The 17,243-nt window shown below is 66.5% G+C and overlaps 1 protein-coding gene across 4 annotated transcripts in view; it reads left to right on the top strand.

Moving 5' to 3' along the window:
- The window catches only part of EEFSEC (eukaryotic elongation factor, selenocysteine-tRNA specific), a 118,038-nt gene that overhangs the window by 92,231 nt on the left and 8,564 nt on the right, over window positions 1-17,243 (top strand). For all 4 annotated transcript variants that reach the window (XM_069561079.1, XM_069561081.1, XM_069561077.1 and 1 more), the window contains 2 exons: window positions 7,521-8,171; window positions 12,252-12,408. In XM_069561079.1, coding sequence (XP_069417180.1) covers window positions 7,521-8,171; window positions 12,252-12,408 — 808 coding nt within the window. The remainder of the gene's footprint in view (window positions 1-7,520; window positions 8,172-12,251; window positions 12,409-17,243) is intronic.

The following is a 17,243-nucleotide window of genomic DNA, read 5'->3' as shown; positions in this document are numbered from 1 at the left end:
CGCAGGGCGAGGTGCGGTTCTCGCGTGCAGGCCGCAGAAGAGGAGGCGCGTTCTGTTCCCACGGCCGTCTCCCCCGCCCCCTGCCCCGGGCTGCAGGACCAGGCCTGTGCTGTGTGCCCCGAGCTGGGGGGGTGCTCACAGGTGACCACCCAGGGAGGCCGGTCAATGGCGGCCTGCCCCGCGGGGCGTCCAGCTCTGTTGATGCAGCCGCTCGGGAGCACCCACGGGGGATCGGGCGGAGCCGGGCCTGGGCAAGTTGTCTGGCTGCCCCAGGTCTCTCCCAGGTGGCTCAGAGCCAGGCAGGGTCAGCCGGCCACTGCCCACCACCTGCTCTTAGACATAAAGCTTTTCGTGCTACGACGGCAGAGCTACGCAGCTGCGACGGAACCCGTGGGGCCTGGGAGCCCGAGGTGGTGGCCGTCTGGCCTGCTGCAGAGACGTCTACAGCCCCCGGTCCTTCAGCTTCAGGGGGCACGGGCCCTGGAGCCCCGTGTCGGGCCCAGCCCTGGCCCTCACGTCCTCTTGCGAATTCATTGTCACAGCGACCCCAGTGAAGCTGGGGTGTACGTCTTCTTTCTGCTGATGACACAGTATTAATAGTAATCGTGTTCATGGCTCATCTTTACTAAACAGTTCCTAGCTTTTGATGCCGTGTGAATGGCTCCTCGTGGATTACCTGGGGTAATCCCCACACTGCCCAGGGAGGTGGGTGCATTTTCCATCTGAGGAAGCGGAGAGGGCAAGCCCCGTGTGCCCAGCGTCACGGGCGGGCTCGAGGGAGCGGACCCGGGAGGTCTGACCGCAGAGCCTGCGCCGCTGGGGCCCTTGCCTCAAGCGCAAGCTCACGCAGCTTTGCTTCCTCCGCTCCGCCAGCCTCCTCCCGCGGGATCCCGTGTCCTCCAGGAGGCCTGGCCCAGGCTTCCCTGGCAGGGTCGGCGTCCCAGCCCACCGCTGCTGTCGGGGAGGCCTTGGGCCCCGTCTGCCCCCTCTCCACGGGGGTCGCGGTGAGACCGCCGACTCCTCGGGCCTGTGTGAGGGCTGAGTGGGCTGGTGTAGGTGAGCTTGTTGGAACACTGCCCAGGGTATACAGTGGGTGCTCCCTGAACGGCAGCAGTGGCGAGGGGAGGTGACAAGGTCCCCAGGCGTCTGAGCGGCCCATTGGTTAGCACGTCAGCAGAGGGTCTGCAGACCACGAGCTGCAGGCCAGAGGCCGGAGTGGACCTTGGGCGCTGGTCTAGCGCCGCGCTGGGCCCCCGAGGCCGCGGGCGTGGAGGCGGCTGGGGTCCGTCTGCGCTGGGCCTCTCGTGCGTCCCTGGCTCCCCTGCGCCCAGCTGGCCCCTTGATGGGACACGCCACCCGACTTGCCACCCCACCCGGGGCGCTCAGTTGCTTGGCTTTCTCCCCTCCGAGTGCTAGCTTTCCGAGTTTAATCTTCGTCCATCTCGCCTGCAGGCGCTGCGCTACTCAGATAGCGTGACAGGGTCCTTTGCAGCCCCACCAGGAGGTGGGCATGTCGGCTGTCTGCGCTGGGAGCCTTCCATGTCTGAGAGCCCTCTCCAGATTTCCAGGCAGACCCTAGTCAGCCTAGGCTTCACCGGTGCCTTGGGAGCTCTCTCGGGCGTGGAAGAGACTCTGCCAGCCTTAGCTGAGCCTCTTCTTCGTCCCACGGCGCCCTGGGTCCTCGGTGTCCTCCCCGCGGGCCAGGCTCGGCGGGGCTCAGGTGCCCTCACGCGCTGAGGCCGGTCCTCCAGCTCTGGCTGGGGCTCCAAGCTCAGCCGGTGTCGGGAGCGGGTGAGTGGCCCTGGCCTTTGTCCCCTGCGGCCCTGAGCCTGCACAGCTGCCGAGTGTAGTTCTCCGTGGCCAGGCGTTCGCGGTGACTGCCCCCGCGGGCCGGGGACGGCAGGCCACGACCAGCAGGTCGGTTTCCCTCAGTGGCAGTTTCCAAGAGGGCAGTTACACCCAAGCCTTGTTTTTATTTTAAATCAAACATGGAGGTATTACGGCATCAAACACAAAAATTTCCATGAACCTTAAAACTTAGAAGCGGTTTTGTGCCCCCAGCAGCTGGCGTCCTGCACCTACCCCCCTCTGTCACCTCCTGGGACTGCTGGGCTCTGGAGCCCATGGGCTGGCAGGCTCCCCCGGCACTGTGAGCCCGCAGCTTGCCCTGAGGGGCCCGGGAGGGAGAGGCTGTGCTTTCATTTCTGAGACTCCCCCGGTCTCGTCCGAGTGGGCTCGTCCTTTGAAACCCCGTCGCCTGCCCAGGATCCAGGCCACCCGGTTGGTTCTCCACAGCCCGAGTGTGGCCGTGTCCCTGCTTGGGACGCTTCTCCAGGCTGAGCCCCTGGTCAGAGCTGGCCCCCTTGGCTCACCTCCCAAGGATTCCTTACCCCCAAAAAAGCCCAAGGATGTCGTTAAAAACAATTAAAGCCCCAGTTGTATGGAAAACAGGAGAATCAGACATCGCTGTAATTCAATTTAAGCTTTTATGGGATGACAGATGCGTGGAGGGTGGCTGGGGGGAGGAGCGTGGAGCTTCCTGGCAGGCCCCTTGTCACTTTTACGGTTTTCCATTGTTGCCGGACTGGGTGGCGAAGAACCTGGGTGAGTCTGTGAGGTCGCGGTGGAGGGGCGGGGCCTCTTGGGCCCCGCGGTAGGAAACCCAATCCCCCTTCTGCCCGCCGGGTGCCCACCACGAGACAGCAGCAGGAGGGGCCAGCAGGCAGCAGGGTGGCATGGCCTGCCATGGGCAGCCGCCCACCCGGCGCAGGCGCCCAGAGAGCAGAGCCAGGCGTGCAGGTGCGGCGCCGCCGTGGGGCCTGACGGCGTATCAGCGCTCGCTGCGTCCCCAGGACTCTGGTCAGGGCCTGAGCTGGGGCGGTGCACATGGGCCTGGGGGTGACCGAGCTCCGGGCATGCAGCCTGGCCAGGCACTTGGGGGCGGGGCAGTGGCTGGAGTAGACAGACGCGCCAGCAGGCAGAGCCCCCATCGGAGCCTGCGCTCGGGTCCCCAGGCTTCTGAAGACGGCCTCCTCCTCTTAGGGGGCGTGTCTCGTTCCTGAGCAGGGGCCCCTGAGAGGAAGGCCTCCTCACTCTCCTCCCCGGGGGCAGCTGGCTTTGGCTGAGGCCCCCGAGGATGTCTGCGTGGAGCAGAGCCCAGCGCTGGGCAGCAGCAGAGCCTCCCGAGACGAGGCCAGGCGGGGGGGCGGGGGAGCACTGCCAGGCCCAGGTCCTGGTGGTGCCGGTGCCCAGGGGCAGGGGCTGGGGCACCGAGCCAGGACAGGGAGGGGCCGGCCTGACCTCCTGCGATGTCACCTCCCAGGGAGCACGCCTGGGAGGCCACTGGGCCTGGCCATCCGCTGTGGGGAGGAGCTTCGCCCCTTCGCCTCAGGGTGAAGTGGGGGCAGCAGGGACCCCCCAAGGAGCCCTGTCCCAGTGGGCGACAGCCGGGCGGCAGCAAACAGCCCACAGCGTTGCGTGAAGGCACTTCCCGGCGCTGCTGGGGGCGAGTGGCCGCGGCAGTGTGCGGTCAGGGATACTGAGGCAGGCGTGCGCCCCACCACGGGTCTGCGTGGCGGTGCTGGGAAGCGCGAGGGGGGCGCGACAGGAAGGCCCCCCGCGGCAGCGTGCCCACAAGTACGGGCATGGGTAAGAGGAGAAGGGACCGCGGCATTCAGGAGACAGACCGTGCGGCCCAGCCGGCCGCTGTGTGAGCCTGCAGAGACGGCTCCTGACAGGAGCGACGCCCGCCCAGGGCAAGGGGGTGAGTCGTCGAGCAGGCCAGCGGCACAGCCCTGCCCTGGATGCTCGCAGGCGCCTGCGCCTCCCGGGGTGCTCACGTGGCTCTGAACGCCTGTGGGGGGACATGTGAAGACTCCCTGGAGCTTGCTCCAGGGCGGCAAGGCCGGAGTCAGGCCTCGGGGCCTTCAACCCCACACTGAAGCCAAGGACGAGTGGCGGCTCAGACGGGTCAGTCCCAGGAGGGAGCGCAGGCCGTGGGCACCTCGCTTGACCCTGAACCTCTCTGAATGGTTTGTTCCTCTAGAGTACAAGTGGGTGGGGACTGACCCCCGGGGCCTCCCCACTGCCCCCACAGCCCAGGCTGCCCTCCCCCCAGCGGCGTCCTGAGCTTGGCTTTTTGTTCAGGACGCAGTTAATGCACCAGGCGGGGGATGTCTTATCTGTGCCCGGCCCAGCTCAAAGAAGAGGGAGAAATAAGAGCAGCCAAATTGAAACCTTATTAAACCAAATTGGTCAGGTCTGATGGAGCCAAACCTAGACGGATCTTTGAAAGCTGATTTCATTTTTCCCTCCGGTCTGAGCCTCTTTGGATTGCAGTAACTGATCCTGGTGTAAGCTTGTTAGTGTCGACCTTGTGCGTCTCTCCTCCTTTCCCGACTTACATTTCATTAAGCGCTGATGCAGTCACAGGGCCCTGACCCTCGCCTTTGGCACAGCCAGGAGCTTCCAGGCTCATTAGTGGACAGAAACGGATAACAGGGGTCCAATCTCATTACGGCCGGTGCCATTATCACAGCAACCTCACCCATCAGAAGCGCGGCTCAGCCCCCTTCTCTCCGGCATCTGCTGATTCTGGAGGCCGTCGGGGGCCGGTCCCCCCACGTGCTGGCCCCCCGCATGGGTTGTGGCTCTGGCTTCTCTGTGTCCTGTGCTGCAGAAACAAAACTGCCAGAGAGCCGGGTCAAGGGCTGCAGTGCTGGTGGGCGCTGGTGGGGCTGATGTGTGTGGGGTGACGGGAGAGGGGCTTCCAGACGGGCACGTGCCCCACCCCCAGGCCTCAATCCCGGATCTGTGAAGTGCGGTCGCCGGAGCTGTCTGGGGGTGGTTGGGCGAACGGTGAGGACGAACTTGACACTCGACGAGCGTCCTGCGGACGCCATGTCTCTCCTCTGCCCTCGCCGCCGCTGGCTGGGTGTCTGATCCTGCAGGCTGGTGCTGTGCAGGGCAGAGACGCACGCCTCGGGACCCCACCTTGGGCTACTTCCCTGCCGGCGTTCAGCGGCCTTAGAAAGCGCCCCGGTCACTGTGAGCCCAGCCTTCCGCCGAGGGCCGCAGACACCAGAAAGCGCTGCACAGGGGCTCAGAAGCCGGAGAGAGCCCCTGAGTGGGGCCGGGCCGATAGGCATCCGTCTGCTCTCCCACTAGCCCGTCCCACTGGGCCCCCGCTGGACAGAGTGGGGTGCTGAGGGGCTCTTGAGGGGCCAGGTCTGAAGTCTGCCGGGCTGGCCATCAGGAGGCACCGCTGAGCTCCGCTGGGGCAGGGGAGCTGGCTGGCCCCTGCCTCCAGCCCCAGAGCCTTCTTCCTGGATTCATGGTGGGGGTGTCCACCCTGAGGCCCCCAGCACCACCCCAGGTCAGCTGGTCGGGTGGTCAGGGGACAGGCCGGGAGCCAGGCCTGCCTCGAGGTCCTGGAGCTGATCAGCCCAAGTCCCAGTCTATTTGCCTTGTGACCTTGGAGACATCAAAAACCTCTGTTTTCTCGTCCATAAAATTGAATGTAAAAATATTGACCTGCCTTGTAGGGTTTTATGAAGAATAACTGACCCAGAGGATGGTAAATCTTGTTTGTTCATCAGAAAGGGCCAAACTGCTTAGCAGGCATGAGCTCGAGTTTGCAAGTGTTGGCCATGGTGTTCCTCCTCCCTCCTGCCAGCTCCCTGCCGCCGCCCGCCGCCCCATCTCTCGCCTCTGGGGCTCTCGCCTGAAGGACCGCCTCGCCGGTCCTTCACGTGTTGCGGGCGCTTCCCCCGTGGAGGCTCAGGTGCCCCCCACACACGGTGTGGCAGGCACACTGCAGGGACAGGGCCCTGCGGAGGGCGGTGAGCGCATCGCGGGCCTGGGCAGCAGGCCCGCAGCACGGCCAGGGTGAGGCCCGCGGACGGCTCCGGCGGGGCCCCATGCTCCAGGCAGGGCTGGTATCTCTCCGAGGTCACCCGGTCACCCCGAGCCACATTCCTGGAAGGCCGCGTCCCGGCACCCGCACGAACCGTGCAGGGTGTCTCTTTCTGACTGGTCTTGACGGTGGCTTTTGACACCGCTCCTCTCACTTTCTCTGCCCCCTGACCTCCTGGTTAGGTGGTTAATGGTCTTTAAACAAACACTGGCTTTTCAGGCTCCACTGGGAAGGACCAGGCTCTTTCCGCCCAGCCCTCCTCCACGGGGAGGAGACGGGGGTTCCACACCCGACCTCGTAGACTGGGCGCCCGCAACCTAGCGGCCAGCGCTGCCTTCTGCCGAGGTGTCGGTGGGGGGTGTCGGTGGGGGACCGCCTTCCGCGAGGGTGTCGGTGGGGGGTGTCGGTGGGGGGCCGGCGCCGCCTTCCGCCGAGGGTGTCGGTGGGGGGGTGTCGGTGGGGAGGTGTTGGCGGGGGTTTCTGCCCCTCTGCTGCTGCTGTAAGCAGAGGTCCTCTGATGGTCTTGTCACCCGGACGTGGGTCTCTGCAGACACGTTGCTGTCACTGTACACGTTTGTGGGGCCTTTTCTGCGCCTGCTCCTAATTTAGCTGCCTTGGGCGCAGAAGTGTGCTGCTGGGTGGGCGTGTGAAGGTTTGGGAACAAGTAAGATCCGTCGCCCCTGGTGGCGTCACGCTGCGCCCCACTCCTCGCCCCCGCTGCAGCCCCCACCGCCTCCACACCTCCAGGGGCCCCAGCTGTGAGTGGACTTTCTCTGGCCCCGCACAGCTGGCTCTTGTGATCAGGGTGTCAGCTCAGACATGGCCTCCGCAGAGGTCTTCCCTGACCTTTGCCCCCACACAACCAGACTCCCCCAGCCCGCAGCGCGGGGCCCCAGCATCATGCCGCATCGTTCACTCTGAGCAGGGCGTGGATGATGCAGGGACTGTGGGTGTTGGTCACACGTACCTACACACACCAAGCGCCACGTGTCTGTTCCGTTTATGCTAATGGGCGCCGTTGCTACGACAGTACCTGTAGTGCTGTTTCTGGATGCTGCGTTCTTTGCGGACACAGCTGGCCCTGTCCCCACGCCCGGAACAGCGCCCAGCACGCAGTGGTCCCGGGGCCCGCGTGTCCAGGGAATGAGGAGTGGCTCTGCCCGGCGAAGCCCACAGGCTGGCAGCGGACGGGTCTGAGCGGGCAGGGGTGGCACAGCGGGCGGTGTGGCCGGGAGGCACTGGGGCAGGGCTCTGCCCAGTGGGGTCTGGACAGCCGTGTTTGTCCTGCACTTTCGAGGCAGCTGGGCGAGGCCAGGCAGGCGGGGGCGGGGTGGGGGGGGAGGTTGGGAAAGCAAGGCTAGACTGAGGGCTGGGGAAGAAAGTGCAGGATGGAGCCTGGGTGGGAGGGGGCGAGAGGGGCCCCAGAGCTGCAGTCAGGCTCCAGTGACCACCACCCCCAGCCAGGCCTGGGCGCCCCGGGGGCCTGCTCTGTGCGGGGCCGTCTGATCGGGAGCCCGTGGCTGCTGGCAGCCCTGGGACAGAGACCTCTCGGCGTGGGCCCCGCCCAGAGGTGCAGACTCTGAGCCCGCTCTCCTGTGCCGCCCAGGTGGTGAGGAAAGTGAAGTCCATGCAGATGTTCCACACGCCGGTCAGCTCCGCCGTGCAGGGGGACCGGCTCGGCATCTGCGTCACCCAGTTCGACCCCAAGCTGCTGGAGCGCGGCCTGGTATGCACCCCCGAGTCCCTGCACACGGTCCACGCGGCCCTCATCTCCGTGGAGAAGATCCCCTACTTCCGGGGGCCCCTGCAGACCAAGGCCAAGTTCCACATCACCGTGGGCCACGAGACGGTCATGGGCCGGGTGATGTTCTTCAGCCCCGCCCCCGACAGCCTCGACCGCGAGCCCGTGCTGGACTCCTTCGACTTCTCCCGCGAGTACCTCTTCCAGGAGCAGTACCTGTGCCCGGGCCCGGCCGAGGCCGACGCGGCTGAGGCCACCGAGAAGGCGGGCCAGGCCTCGGCAGGCCGCTGCCCCCGGCAGCAGTGGGCCCTGGTGGAGTTTGAGAAGCCTGTCACCTGCCCGCGGCTGTGCCTGGTGATCGGCTCCAGGCTAGATGCCGACATCCACGCCAACACGTGCCGCCTGGCCTTCCACGGTGTCCTGCTGCACGGGCTGGGAGACAGGGACTACGCGGAGAGCGCCCTGCCTGCGCTGCGCGTGTACAAGCTGAAGCAGAAGCACGGCGTCGTGGAGCGGGTGAGCACGCCTTCCTGCCTGCGGTCCTCAGACGGGGAGCTGGGTCCACGTCCTCTGGCTCGGCCGGTCAGAGCCAGGCCAGCACACAGGCGGGCCCTGCAGCTGCTTGGCCCAGCTGGTCAGCGCAGGTGGGTGGCTCCTTGGGCGGCCCCCCACTGTCAGCCGTCCCTGCAGCCCCACCTGGGAGCCCTCGCCCGCTGGGCCCTGAGCGGACGCCAGTCCCTGTGGCTCCCTGGCGTCGAGTCCAGGGGTCAGGGACGGGCGTGGTGGTCCTGGGACTGGCCGGTGTGTGCAGACTCAGAGCCGCCCGCTGAGACGCCGGTGCCGGGAACTCAGGCTCCCACGGGGCCTGCCTGAGGCCGTCCTGGTGCAGCCCTGAGTGTGTGTAGCCGCGGGTGATGGGGATGGGTGTGCAGGGCCCTGGAGCCCGTGACTGCGGGTTGCGTGCCCTCGTCTCCGACCCCCTGTGCCTTGTCCTCTGCTGGCCCCCAGCGCTGACCCCCAGGGGCCTCGGCGCACACTGCTCTGCGTGCCTCACGCTGGAAGGCATAGTGTCATCTTTGCCCTGGCCACCTGCAGACAAGTTTCAGTGAGAGTTGGCACGGCCGGGAGTTGGGCAGTCTCTTTCCCTCAGTTCCCTTTCTGGAGAAGCGGGGGCTGTGCACCCCCACACTCAGGGCCGCGGGCAGGGGGGCTGCCATGTGGGCAGGGCCAGCCCCAAGCGCCAGGCCCCCTCTGCTCTCCTGCACTTCCCTCCTGGCACAATTGCCCGGGTTCCCAGCTGGCACCTCTCTCTCCACTATGCTGGGGTCAGCCTGGGTGTGCCGGCCCCCCTGGGCCTGGCCCCCGCTGGCGCCGGACGGGCAGGGCCTGCGGGCTGGGCAGAGGAGCCCGCAGCATCGGCCCAACCAAGTGTGGACGCGCAGACGCCACTGGGCGCGCTGACCGGCTTTGAAGTCTGGGCGGCTCTGCCGAGGCTCCCAGCTCGCCCCGCTCCACTGCTGACGGCTCGCTAATTGTGCCCGGAGCCCCGGGGAGCACGCCGGCCCGGGCGCAGCCGGCCTGAGACTGCCTCTGGCCAGTGCGGTCTCTTCGCTGTCCGGCAGCGCTGCCTGCAGCCCCCCAGGCCCCACCCGGCTCCCAGGCCGCTCAGGGAAATCGAGACTCTCCTGGAGCCGCAGCCGAGCAGGCCCCGCCTCGGGGAGATCAGATGGCCGCCCGCGAGTGCTGGCCCCGCCCAGCGCTCAGGTCTCCCCTGCCTTCCCCACGGCATCTGATAGCCCGTGTCTGTTGGCACCCCCTTTGAAAATGGCTTTTTCTGTATAGACAGAGGGCCAGAGCGGCTGGCCGTGGTGGAAAGTGCTGGCTCTGGATCCGATGTCCCGAGCAGGTGCTGGCCTGGCCCAGCTGTGGACCAGTCCCCCCGCCCCCAGCCAGAAGCTGTGGCCTCTCTAATGGAGCTGGTGGAAAGCTGGTGAGACCGCGCGTGGGAGGGCCTGGCCCGAGGGGCGAGCCTGGCCTGTGAGAGGTGCCCAGCAGTGTCCACCCACCTTTCATCCCGGAACACGGCGCTTTGGTGCCCCTTCGTTGGCACCAGAGGAGCTTCACCCACGTCGGCGCCCAGGGATGGGGACAGTCAGCGAGGCAGGGTCCGTGAGTCAGGGCCGTGGACACCGGGCCTGTCCCTGCGGGTTGGCGCCCTGGGTGCTGGGCAGGCCTCGGTCTTGAGGAGTGGGCCTAGGTGTCCTGTTAGTGGGCGATCGGGCCAGAGCCGAGCCCCGAGGCCTCTGGAAGTTGCCGGACACAGTGAGGTGACTTGCAGGTCAGTCTCCACCCCTGGGTTTGCCCAGGGGGGTTACATTGGGCCAGTCGTCCCCAGAGACCCTGTGTCTTCCTTACAACCACCTTGCAGGGGATACACGTGTCCTGTGCCCCCAGGATGGGGTGCGGAGACTGGGGAGGGGCCGGGCCACCCCACCTGGTGCTGGGGATGGCGTGGTCGTGGCAGTGTGCTCCTTAAGCCGGAAAGGACAGACGAGCCTGGACGCCTTCGTCCGGGGACCTGGGCACTGCCGGTCCTGGCGGCCCGAGGGCCCTCCCGGTGCCCGTCCTCCGCAGGCTGGGCACCTCGCCCTGCTGGCCCCGGGTGCTCAGAGGAGCACCCACACCTGCAGCCCCCGCTGCCCCCAGCTTCAGCTTCTGCGGCCGAGGTCCTGGCCCCTGGGCGGCTGTCTTGCTGCTGGGTCTCCCCTGTTCTCGCGGACACCAGCACCCCCTCCTGCCAGGAGCCCTTCTGAAAGAAGCCCCCAAGGCTCAGCAAAGCCCTGGGCACAGGCTGCGGGGCCGGGGGACGTGGACCAGGCCCCCTTCCAGTGGTCCCCCATCCCAGCGCCCATCCTCCGGCTGGAGTTAGGACAGTCGCCTCAGGACTTGGCAAGTCCCAGGCCACGCCGCGGAGCCAGCCGGAGACCGACGCGCGTGACGACGTAAATAGGTGCGCTGCAGCCGAGTCCCGCTTGGGGGCTGGGGCGGAGGGGCCGTGCCCGGTGGACCCCGTGAGAGGCTTGCTGCGCTCGGGGAGCAGCCCACGGCCCAGGGCCGACCACCCAGGTGGGTCCTTTGTGGACGCTGCAGCCCCTCGGACCGTCTCACTGCCAAGGCTCAGCGTGGGCCCTGGCCAACATCCCGGGGTGGGCTCATGGGGAAGCCGGCCTCCCGGTGGGACGTGCTGGTGCCTGATCCCCAACGGCTCCGCTGAGGCTGGGAGCCTGTGGAGACGAGCTTGACCGCCGCCCGCAGGAGGCCTCGTCCTCTGACCCCAGGGGTCACTGAACGCCAGCCGTGCGGCAGAGGTTTGCTGGGACCCACGGCCATCACTTCTGGAGGCCGTGTGCCAGGTGCAGAGGGTGCCCTGGCCCCTCCTGGCTCCCCGGCGGGCATCTGTCCCCGCTGTTCCCCCACCCCCGCATCGGCAAGCGACTCAGATCCTGTCCCTGAGCTCAGGAAAACCCTTGCAGACAAGGGCTTGCGGGTCCAAGGGGCTCTGAGGGCCTCCCTGCTCTGGCCAGCGGCCTCAGCAGTGATGCCGAGCTCGGGACTGGCCCCAGGTGGGGACGCGCACGGCTGGCCCAGACCCACGGGTCCATTTGGCTGTCGTCCTGGCCCTGCTGGCTGACCAGGCCCCCCATGAGGCTGGGACAGGGCTTCACGTTCAGGCCCTTCTGCAGGGGTTCAGCTGGGGGCCTGCGGAGGCGACAGGCACCCTCGCCCTGAGGCTGGTGACGCCTGCTCACCTGGACTACCCAGTTCTAGGGGCCGGAGAAGCTGCTTTGCGCCGTCCATGTGCAGCAGGCCTGGGCACCCTCATACAGCCTTGCCACGTGGAGGGCGCGGAGCAGCTCCCATGGGGGTGAGGCTGGTGGCTCTCCACGTGGCCTGTGTCCCGTCCGCCCGTCACTGGGAGCAGGGGTGGGGCGTGTGCCTGGTATCTGGCTGATGAATCTAGTCGGGTGGGCTGTGTTTTTCTGCAAGGTTTTTAGGGTAAGTGGGGCAGTTTATGCTCTTCAGAGCAACCCATCCGGATGCTTGGCCAAATCTTGGCATCGTGGGCAGAAGTGCGATGCTCCTGAGCCTGGCTTGTGGGGCCCTAGGAGGAGGTCCCCGCTGACCGCATGCCCGCCTCCGCATGCTGCCCAGGCAGCGCCCAGGGCCCAGAGGGCAGGAGGAGGCCTCCCTGGCACTCCGAGGCCTGGTAGACCTGGTGCTTACACGCGCGTGCACACCCCTTCCCCCTCTCTGCAGAGGCCGCGGAGTGGGGCTGACAGGGGGCCTGGAGGTGGGAGGTCACCGAAGTGCGGGCGGGGCGGGCTCGGGAGTGGGCGGCACCCCTTGGCCTTCCTGAGGAGCTGTCGGCTCCAGGCCGGGCGGGCGGGACTGCTGTGGGCTCTCGCCACCTCTGTGGATCCCTGCGGGTGGTGGCGTAGGGCGCTGGTCATCAGTGGTGACGCGGGCTGACCGCCCGTGCACGTGGCAGATGGCCGTCCCCTGACACTGACACTCTCCCCGGGCGGGTGGGCACAGGTGCTGGATGACCACAGCGTGATCGGCCGCTCCCTGTTCAAGAAGGAGACCAACATCCAGCTGTTCATGGGACTCAGGGTGCACCTGTCTACCGGCGAGCTGGGCGTCATCGACAGCGCCTTTGGACAGAGCGGCAAATTCAAGGTCCACATCCCTGGTGAGTGGCAGTTTCCTCCCGCTCGCGGGAGCTGTCACCCTGCCAGGCTCAGCCCGCGGGGCCTCATGGCCTCTGCCCCCACTGCCCTGTGCCCAAGAGCCAGCGGGTCCTGGAGACGGCGGCTGTGGGCACTGCGTCTGGTCTAAGCACCCAGGGCACATCACCTGGCTTGTGCGGGGCATGGAGCCACTCAGACCAGCAGCTCAGGGGGCACGTGGCTCCCTGGGGTCGGGGTTGCCACCCCATCCCTGCCTCCGGCTGGCTCTGAGGCGGGCCTTGTCCCCGTGGGGCTGCAGCGCGGGTCTGCTGCCTGGGGCCCCGGTGTGCCAGCCGGTGGCCTCCCGCTGGCTCCGCAGGCCGGGAAGGAGGCCAGGGAGTCCTCTGGGTATCCTGCCCCACCCCAGGCGCACTGGGCCTCTCGCGTGGGACCGCGCAGCCCATGGGACAGGCCGGGTATCAGAGGCCGGGTTGCAGGTGAGAGCGAGAGGCAGGAACCGGGGGAACGCTGGCCTGGGAGTCGGGCTCCATCTGACGCCCTGTGTGTGGAGTTTGCTGATGAAAACCTGAAATGGTCTGAACTACAGGAAGCCTGTCTCTGGGCTGTGTTTGCCCACCGCGACCCGTGGCTCCTACTTGAGCCTCAGGACGGACGCGGGGGCGTCAGAGTCACGTGTCGGCTTTGAGCTGTAGTACGGGAGCAGCGCCTTGTGGAGCCTTGGACGCTGCCTTCCGAGACCTCAGAGCTGAACGGGCTCGCAGGACGGCCCCTCCCCATGACACCTGAGGAGCTTCCCCCAAAGTCTGGTGCCTCATGGTTGAAGGGCCTGCGTTGACAAAACTGCCCCTTCCAAAGGGCCACTTCCGTCCGGAAGGCCCGGAAGGCCGAGGCCCTCCCTGCGAGACAGCTTGGGGACCCGCTGGGCGGAGGGTGGTGAGGGTAGGGGGCGTGGCCAGCAGTGACAAAGGTCCCCCCCGTCCATTTCCACGTTGCTGGCTCCCAGTGACCCTGCCCGGGTTCCGGGTCATGCCTCCGAGGGACCCGGAGCCTGGCCGTGGGGCAGCGCCCAGGGGTGCAGGGGTCCCGGAGCCACCGCGGGGTCAGCCCGGGGTCAGAGGCAGGTCTCGACCGGATGCACAGTTCTAAGCATCCCTCGGATGACGGTCTGAGAAGGCAGAGGGAGGGGGGGAAGGCGGAGGCCGCTGCGGCACAGGAGACCGCGCTCTGGGGAGGTGGAAGCTCACGTTGGTGCCGGGGGTGGGGCGTCCCTGGCGTCCTGGTCACGATGTGGTCGTCTCCCCACAGGCTCCACACAGTGGGCCTTCGGGCTGCGCCGGCCCTCTGCGTTCAAAGTGAAACTGTTTCCTTTCCTGTGAGACGCGCCCTGCCCATTCACACCACCCCAGACACTGAGTCCCACCCGTACACGCTGCCTGGAGTGGATTCTCGGGCACCCTCTGAGCTCGGGCCACCCTCTTAGGGGCGCCCACCAAGGGCCGCCAGCCTTTTCTGAGGCACCGTGGGCTGGGCGTGTGCGGGCTCTGCAGCCCTGTGTGCCCAGGAGGCAGGGACGGGGCTCCTGCAAAGAGCAAGGGCCTGCGGCCTACCAGACCCGCCTGAAAGCCTGGCTGGAATGTTAACCTTCCTGAGCCTCAGTTTCCCCATCTGTAAGATGGGTCTTTTGTGAGGGTTTTTTTTCCTTCCCAACTCTCTTAAATAACTTGATCCAGAGGGAAAAGCAGAAAGAAAAGCGTGCTGAACACTCACGTTCCTCAGATTTCACACCTGTCGGCGCCGCACGTCGGCAGAGAAGGCACAGCAACCCCCACATGCCAGCTCATGCCCCTGAGGATGGCGCCTCTGCACAGCCACCCTCTCCTGGAAGGGCCCTTCCAGGGAGGAGGACCCAGCAGGACCGTGCCCAGCCCGGAGCGTCACCTCCCCGGAGGAGCCCCGCGAGGGTACATGGCCAACGGCTGATGTCACCTTTGAGGCGCCTGACCGCGTGAAAGGGAAGTCTTGCAGAGAAAAGAAAAGAGACCCAGTGAGAGCATGGCGCTGGGAGGCTGCGCGAGGCTACTGTCCTCTTCAGCTTTCTCCCGCGCGGAGTGCACTGAACGATCCTGGCGGGTGCGTCCACAGCTCTGGGCCAAAGACACAGAGACCACCCCCAGCTCAGACCCCTGCACCAAGCCCGGACCTGGGCCGTCGTCAGCCATGGCTCCAGGGTCATGGGGGTCCCAGAGTCACAGGAGGCAGCCCCTGCTGCCCCCGGGCCCCACCATCGAGAGGCCGGGGAGGCAGTGAGGGTCACGGGCTCTTCCCACCTGGAAGGATGAGTCACCCATCGCTGGACCGCAGACGGCCTGGGCCCGAGGGCAGTGCCCACGAGGGCCCCAAGCCCCAGCTCTGGGGCCGCGCCGTCAGGGAAGGCGGGTGGCACAGGGGGCGGTGGGCTCGGTGAGAGCCTTGGGAGGGAAGTGGGCTTACTCCAGGAGGGGCCCCTGCGCGTATTTGAGCAGAGGAGGCCAGGGTCTGTGGTGTGTGGGGTGGTGCTCCAGGGAGCCTGCACAGTCCCCAGGGAGCCCCACCCGGGCCCAAAGCCGGCGGCCTCAGGGCAGCGACCCTGAGGTGCGGGGACCCCCCAGGAGGATCCCCAGGCAGTCAGCAGCCTCCCACCAGGTCCTGTCCCCAGCCGGCAGAGGAGACTCCATAAAGCAGCCTGGCAGGGAGAAAAGAGGGCTGCAGAGCGGTGAGGGGCGAGCGCTGAGGCTTCAGAAAATCCCTGTAAAGTGAGAACAAAGCATCCGTCTCTCCCTGGCGTCTCACCCGACAGGGGCCTATGGGGCTCTGGCTCCGTCTGCAGGGACAGCAGCTCAGAGGCCCGGTCCCGAGCCAGCCGCACGCTGCCCTCTCCGGAGCATCCTGACTTGGGGGCCCATGTCACCGAGCGCAGGGAGCCCTTGGGGTGCCTCTTTCCCCCCAGAAGAATGGCCCGCCTCGTCCCTCTTTGGCCAGTGAAGCACTTCTAAGCAATTGTAAAAATTATATGAACCCCATCGAAGAACTGTTACAACAATGTTTATACCCAGCATTTGAAACAAAGACAATGATATTATAAATAATTGCAGATGATGAAGATAGGCAAGAAAAAATAACATCATTAAAAGAATTTTACAAGACGGACCGTTCACAAAGATGGATGGAGTAACACAATACGGTAAAAATATCTGCAATTAACATAAGCATGGCCCCGTGGACAGAAACCATCTGCCGGCCCCTCACCCAGTCGGGCCCCTGGCCGTCCCCACGGGCTGCGCCACGGCTCCCTGTGCCCCAGGGGAAGGGCCCCTGGGGGCCTATGACCAGCAGGCCGGGGCTGCTTGGGAGGCTGTCCAGCAGCGCGAGAGCTGGGGCTGAGGGCTGTCCTCTCTCCGTCCTGCCCCCGGCCAAGGCTAGCCCATCCGTGTCCCCACAGCGCCCGACGCTTCTTCCCAGCTCCTCGATGCAGAGCCGGGTCTCTGGGGTCGGGGACGAGTCCATGGCCTCTGGGTGCCTTGGACAGTGTGCGGTAGCAGTGCCTCAGGCCAGGGCAGCCTCCCACTCCTTCATCCACAGTGGACGGATGGCCCCCAGCAGAGCGCATCCCTGCACCCCTTTCGCCTTTAACCAATGTTTGATGTTCTAAAAAAAAGGTTATTTTTAACCCTGGAAAAACTTTGGCCACAGAGAAGAAAAGAGAAACCCTCGAAACCAGCGAGATTAGAAGACTCCCCCGAAACCAGCCAGATGAGAAGAGGCTCCCCCGAAACCAGCCAGATGAGAAGAGGCTCCCCCGAAACCAGCCAGATGAGAAGAGGCTCCCCCGAAACCAGCCAGATGAGAAGAGGCTCCCCCGAAACCAGCCAGATGAGAAGAGGCTCCCCCGAAACCAGCCAGATGGGAAGAGGCTCCCCCGAGACCAGCGAGATGCTCGAGCCCTGCCCCTGCCCCGACCGGGAGCCCCTCGCCATGCTCCCGTGCCACCTCTGCGGCCTTGTCCCTGGCACAGGCAGCGTTGCCGAGGTTTCTGTGGCTCCGGCCTGGGCCTTGAGGGTGGGACCCACGTGGTGCTGCGTCCCCGGGGTGTCCTCGCCAGCCCACCCGTCCGCCTGCCACCCTTCTGAGCACAGGTGGGCTTTTCCCGGGGGCCCCCACGACCAGCTGGCCTGGTCCCCACCTCGTGGAGAACACAGTCGGTAGGCTCTGGAGCCACACAGCTCGGCCCTAAGTGTCAGGCTCTGCGGGAAGACCAGGGCGAGGGCAAAGGGACACCGCAACGTTCAAGCGGAGGCTGGCTGCTGTGTGCCGGCCCCACCTCTGCCGCCAGCCCCTTCCCGTCTGTAACGGGGCTCAGAGCACCTTGGGGCCTGGAGTGGGAGGAACGCGGGGCTCTCGTGGGGAAGCGCTGTCTCCAGGCGAGCCAGCCCCTGATGTAGGGGTCAGCCCTGAGCAGGGGGTCGGCGGGGCCTTAGTCCATGAGCTCAGGACGGAGCTGCCACCGGAGCCAGGCAGGGCTGCTGTGGGCACCCCTGGCCACGTCCCCCAACGCTGGGCCCTGCGCCCATCTCTTCCCCTGACCAGGCTCCCGGCCCCCGCTTCCCAGACCTGAAGAACAAGCCTGGCAGCCTTTTGCCTCCTGGTGGCCCTGTGCTGACCTTGACAGAACCGTCCTCCCCGCAGCCCACTGGGGGTCTGGGCCTTGCCTACCAAGGGCAGAGCCTGCAGCCACCAGCGAGCCCGCGGCTCTGGAGGAGGGCGGGAGCCTGACCGCTGCCCGGGCCCTGGCTTAGGCCCC

This window comes from Ovis canadensis, chromosome 19 (assembly GCF_042477335.2).
Source record: "Ovis canadensis isolate MfBH-ARS-UI-01 breed Bighorn chromosome 19, ARS-UI_OviCan_v2, whole genome shotgun sequence".
In the NCBI taxonomy this organism is placed as follows: Eukaryota; Metazoa; Chordata; class Mammalia; order Artiodactyla; family Bovidae; genus Ovis; species Ovis canadensis.
This window is presented reverse-complemented; position numbering and strand designations above follow the sequence as displayed.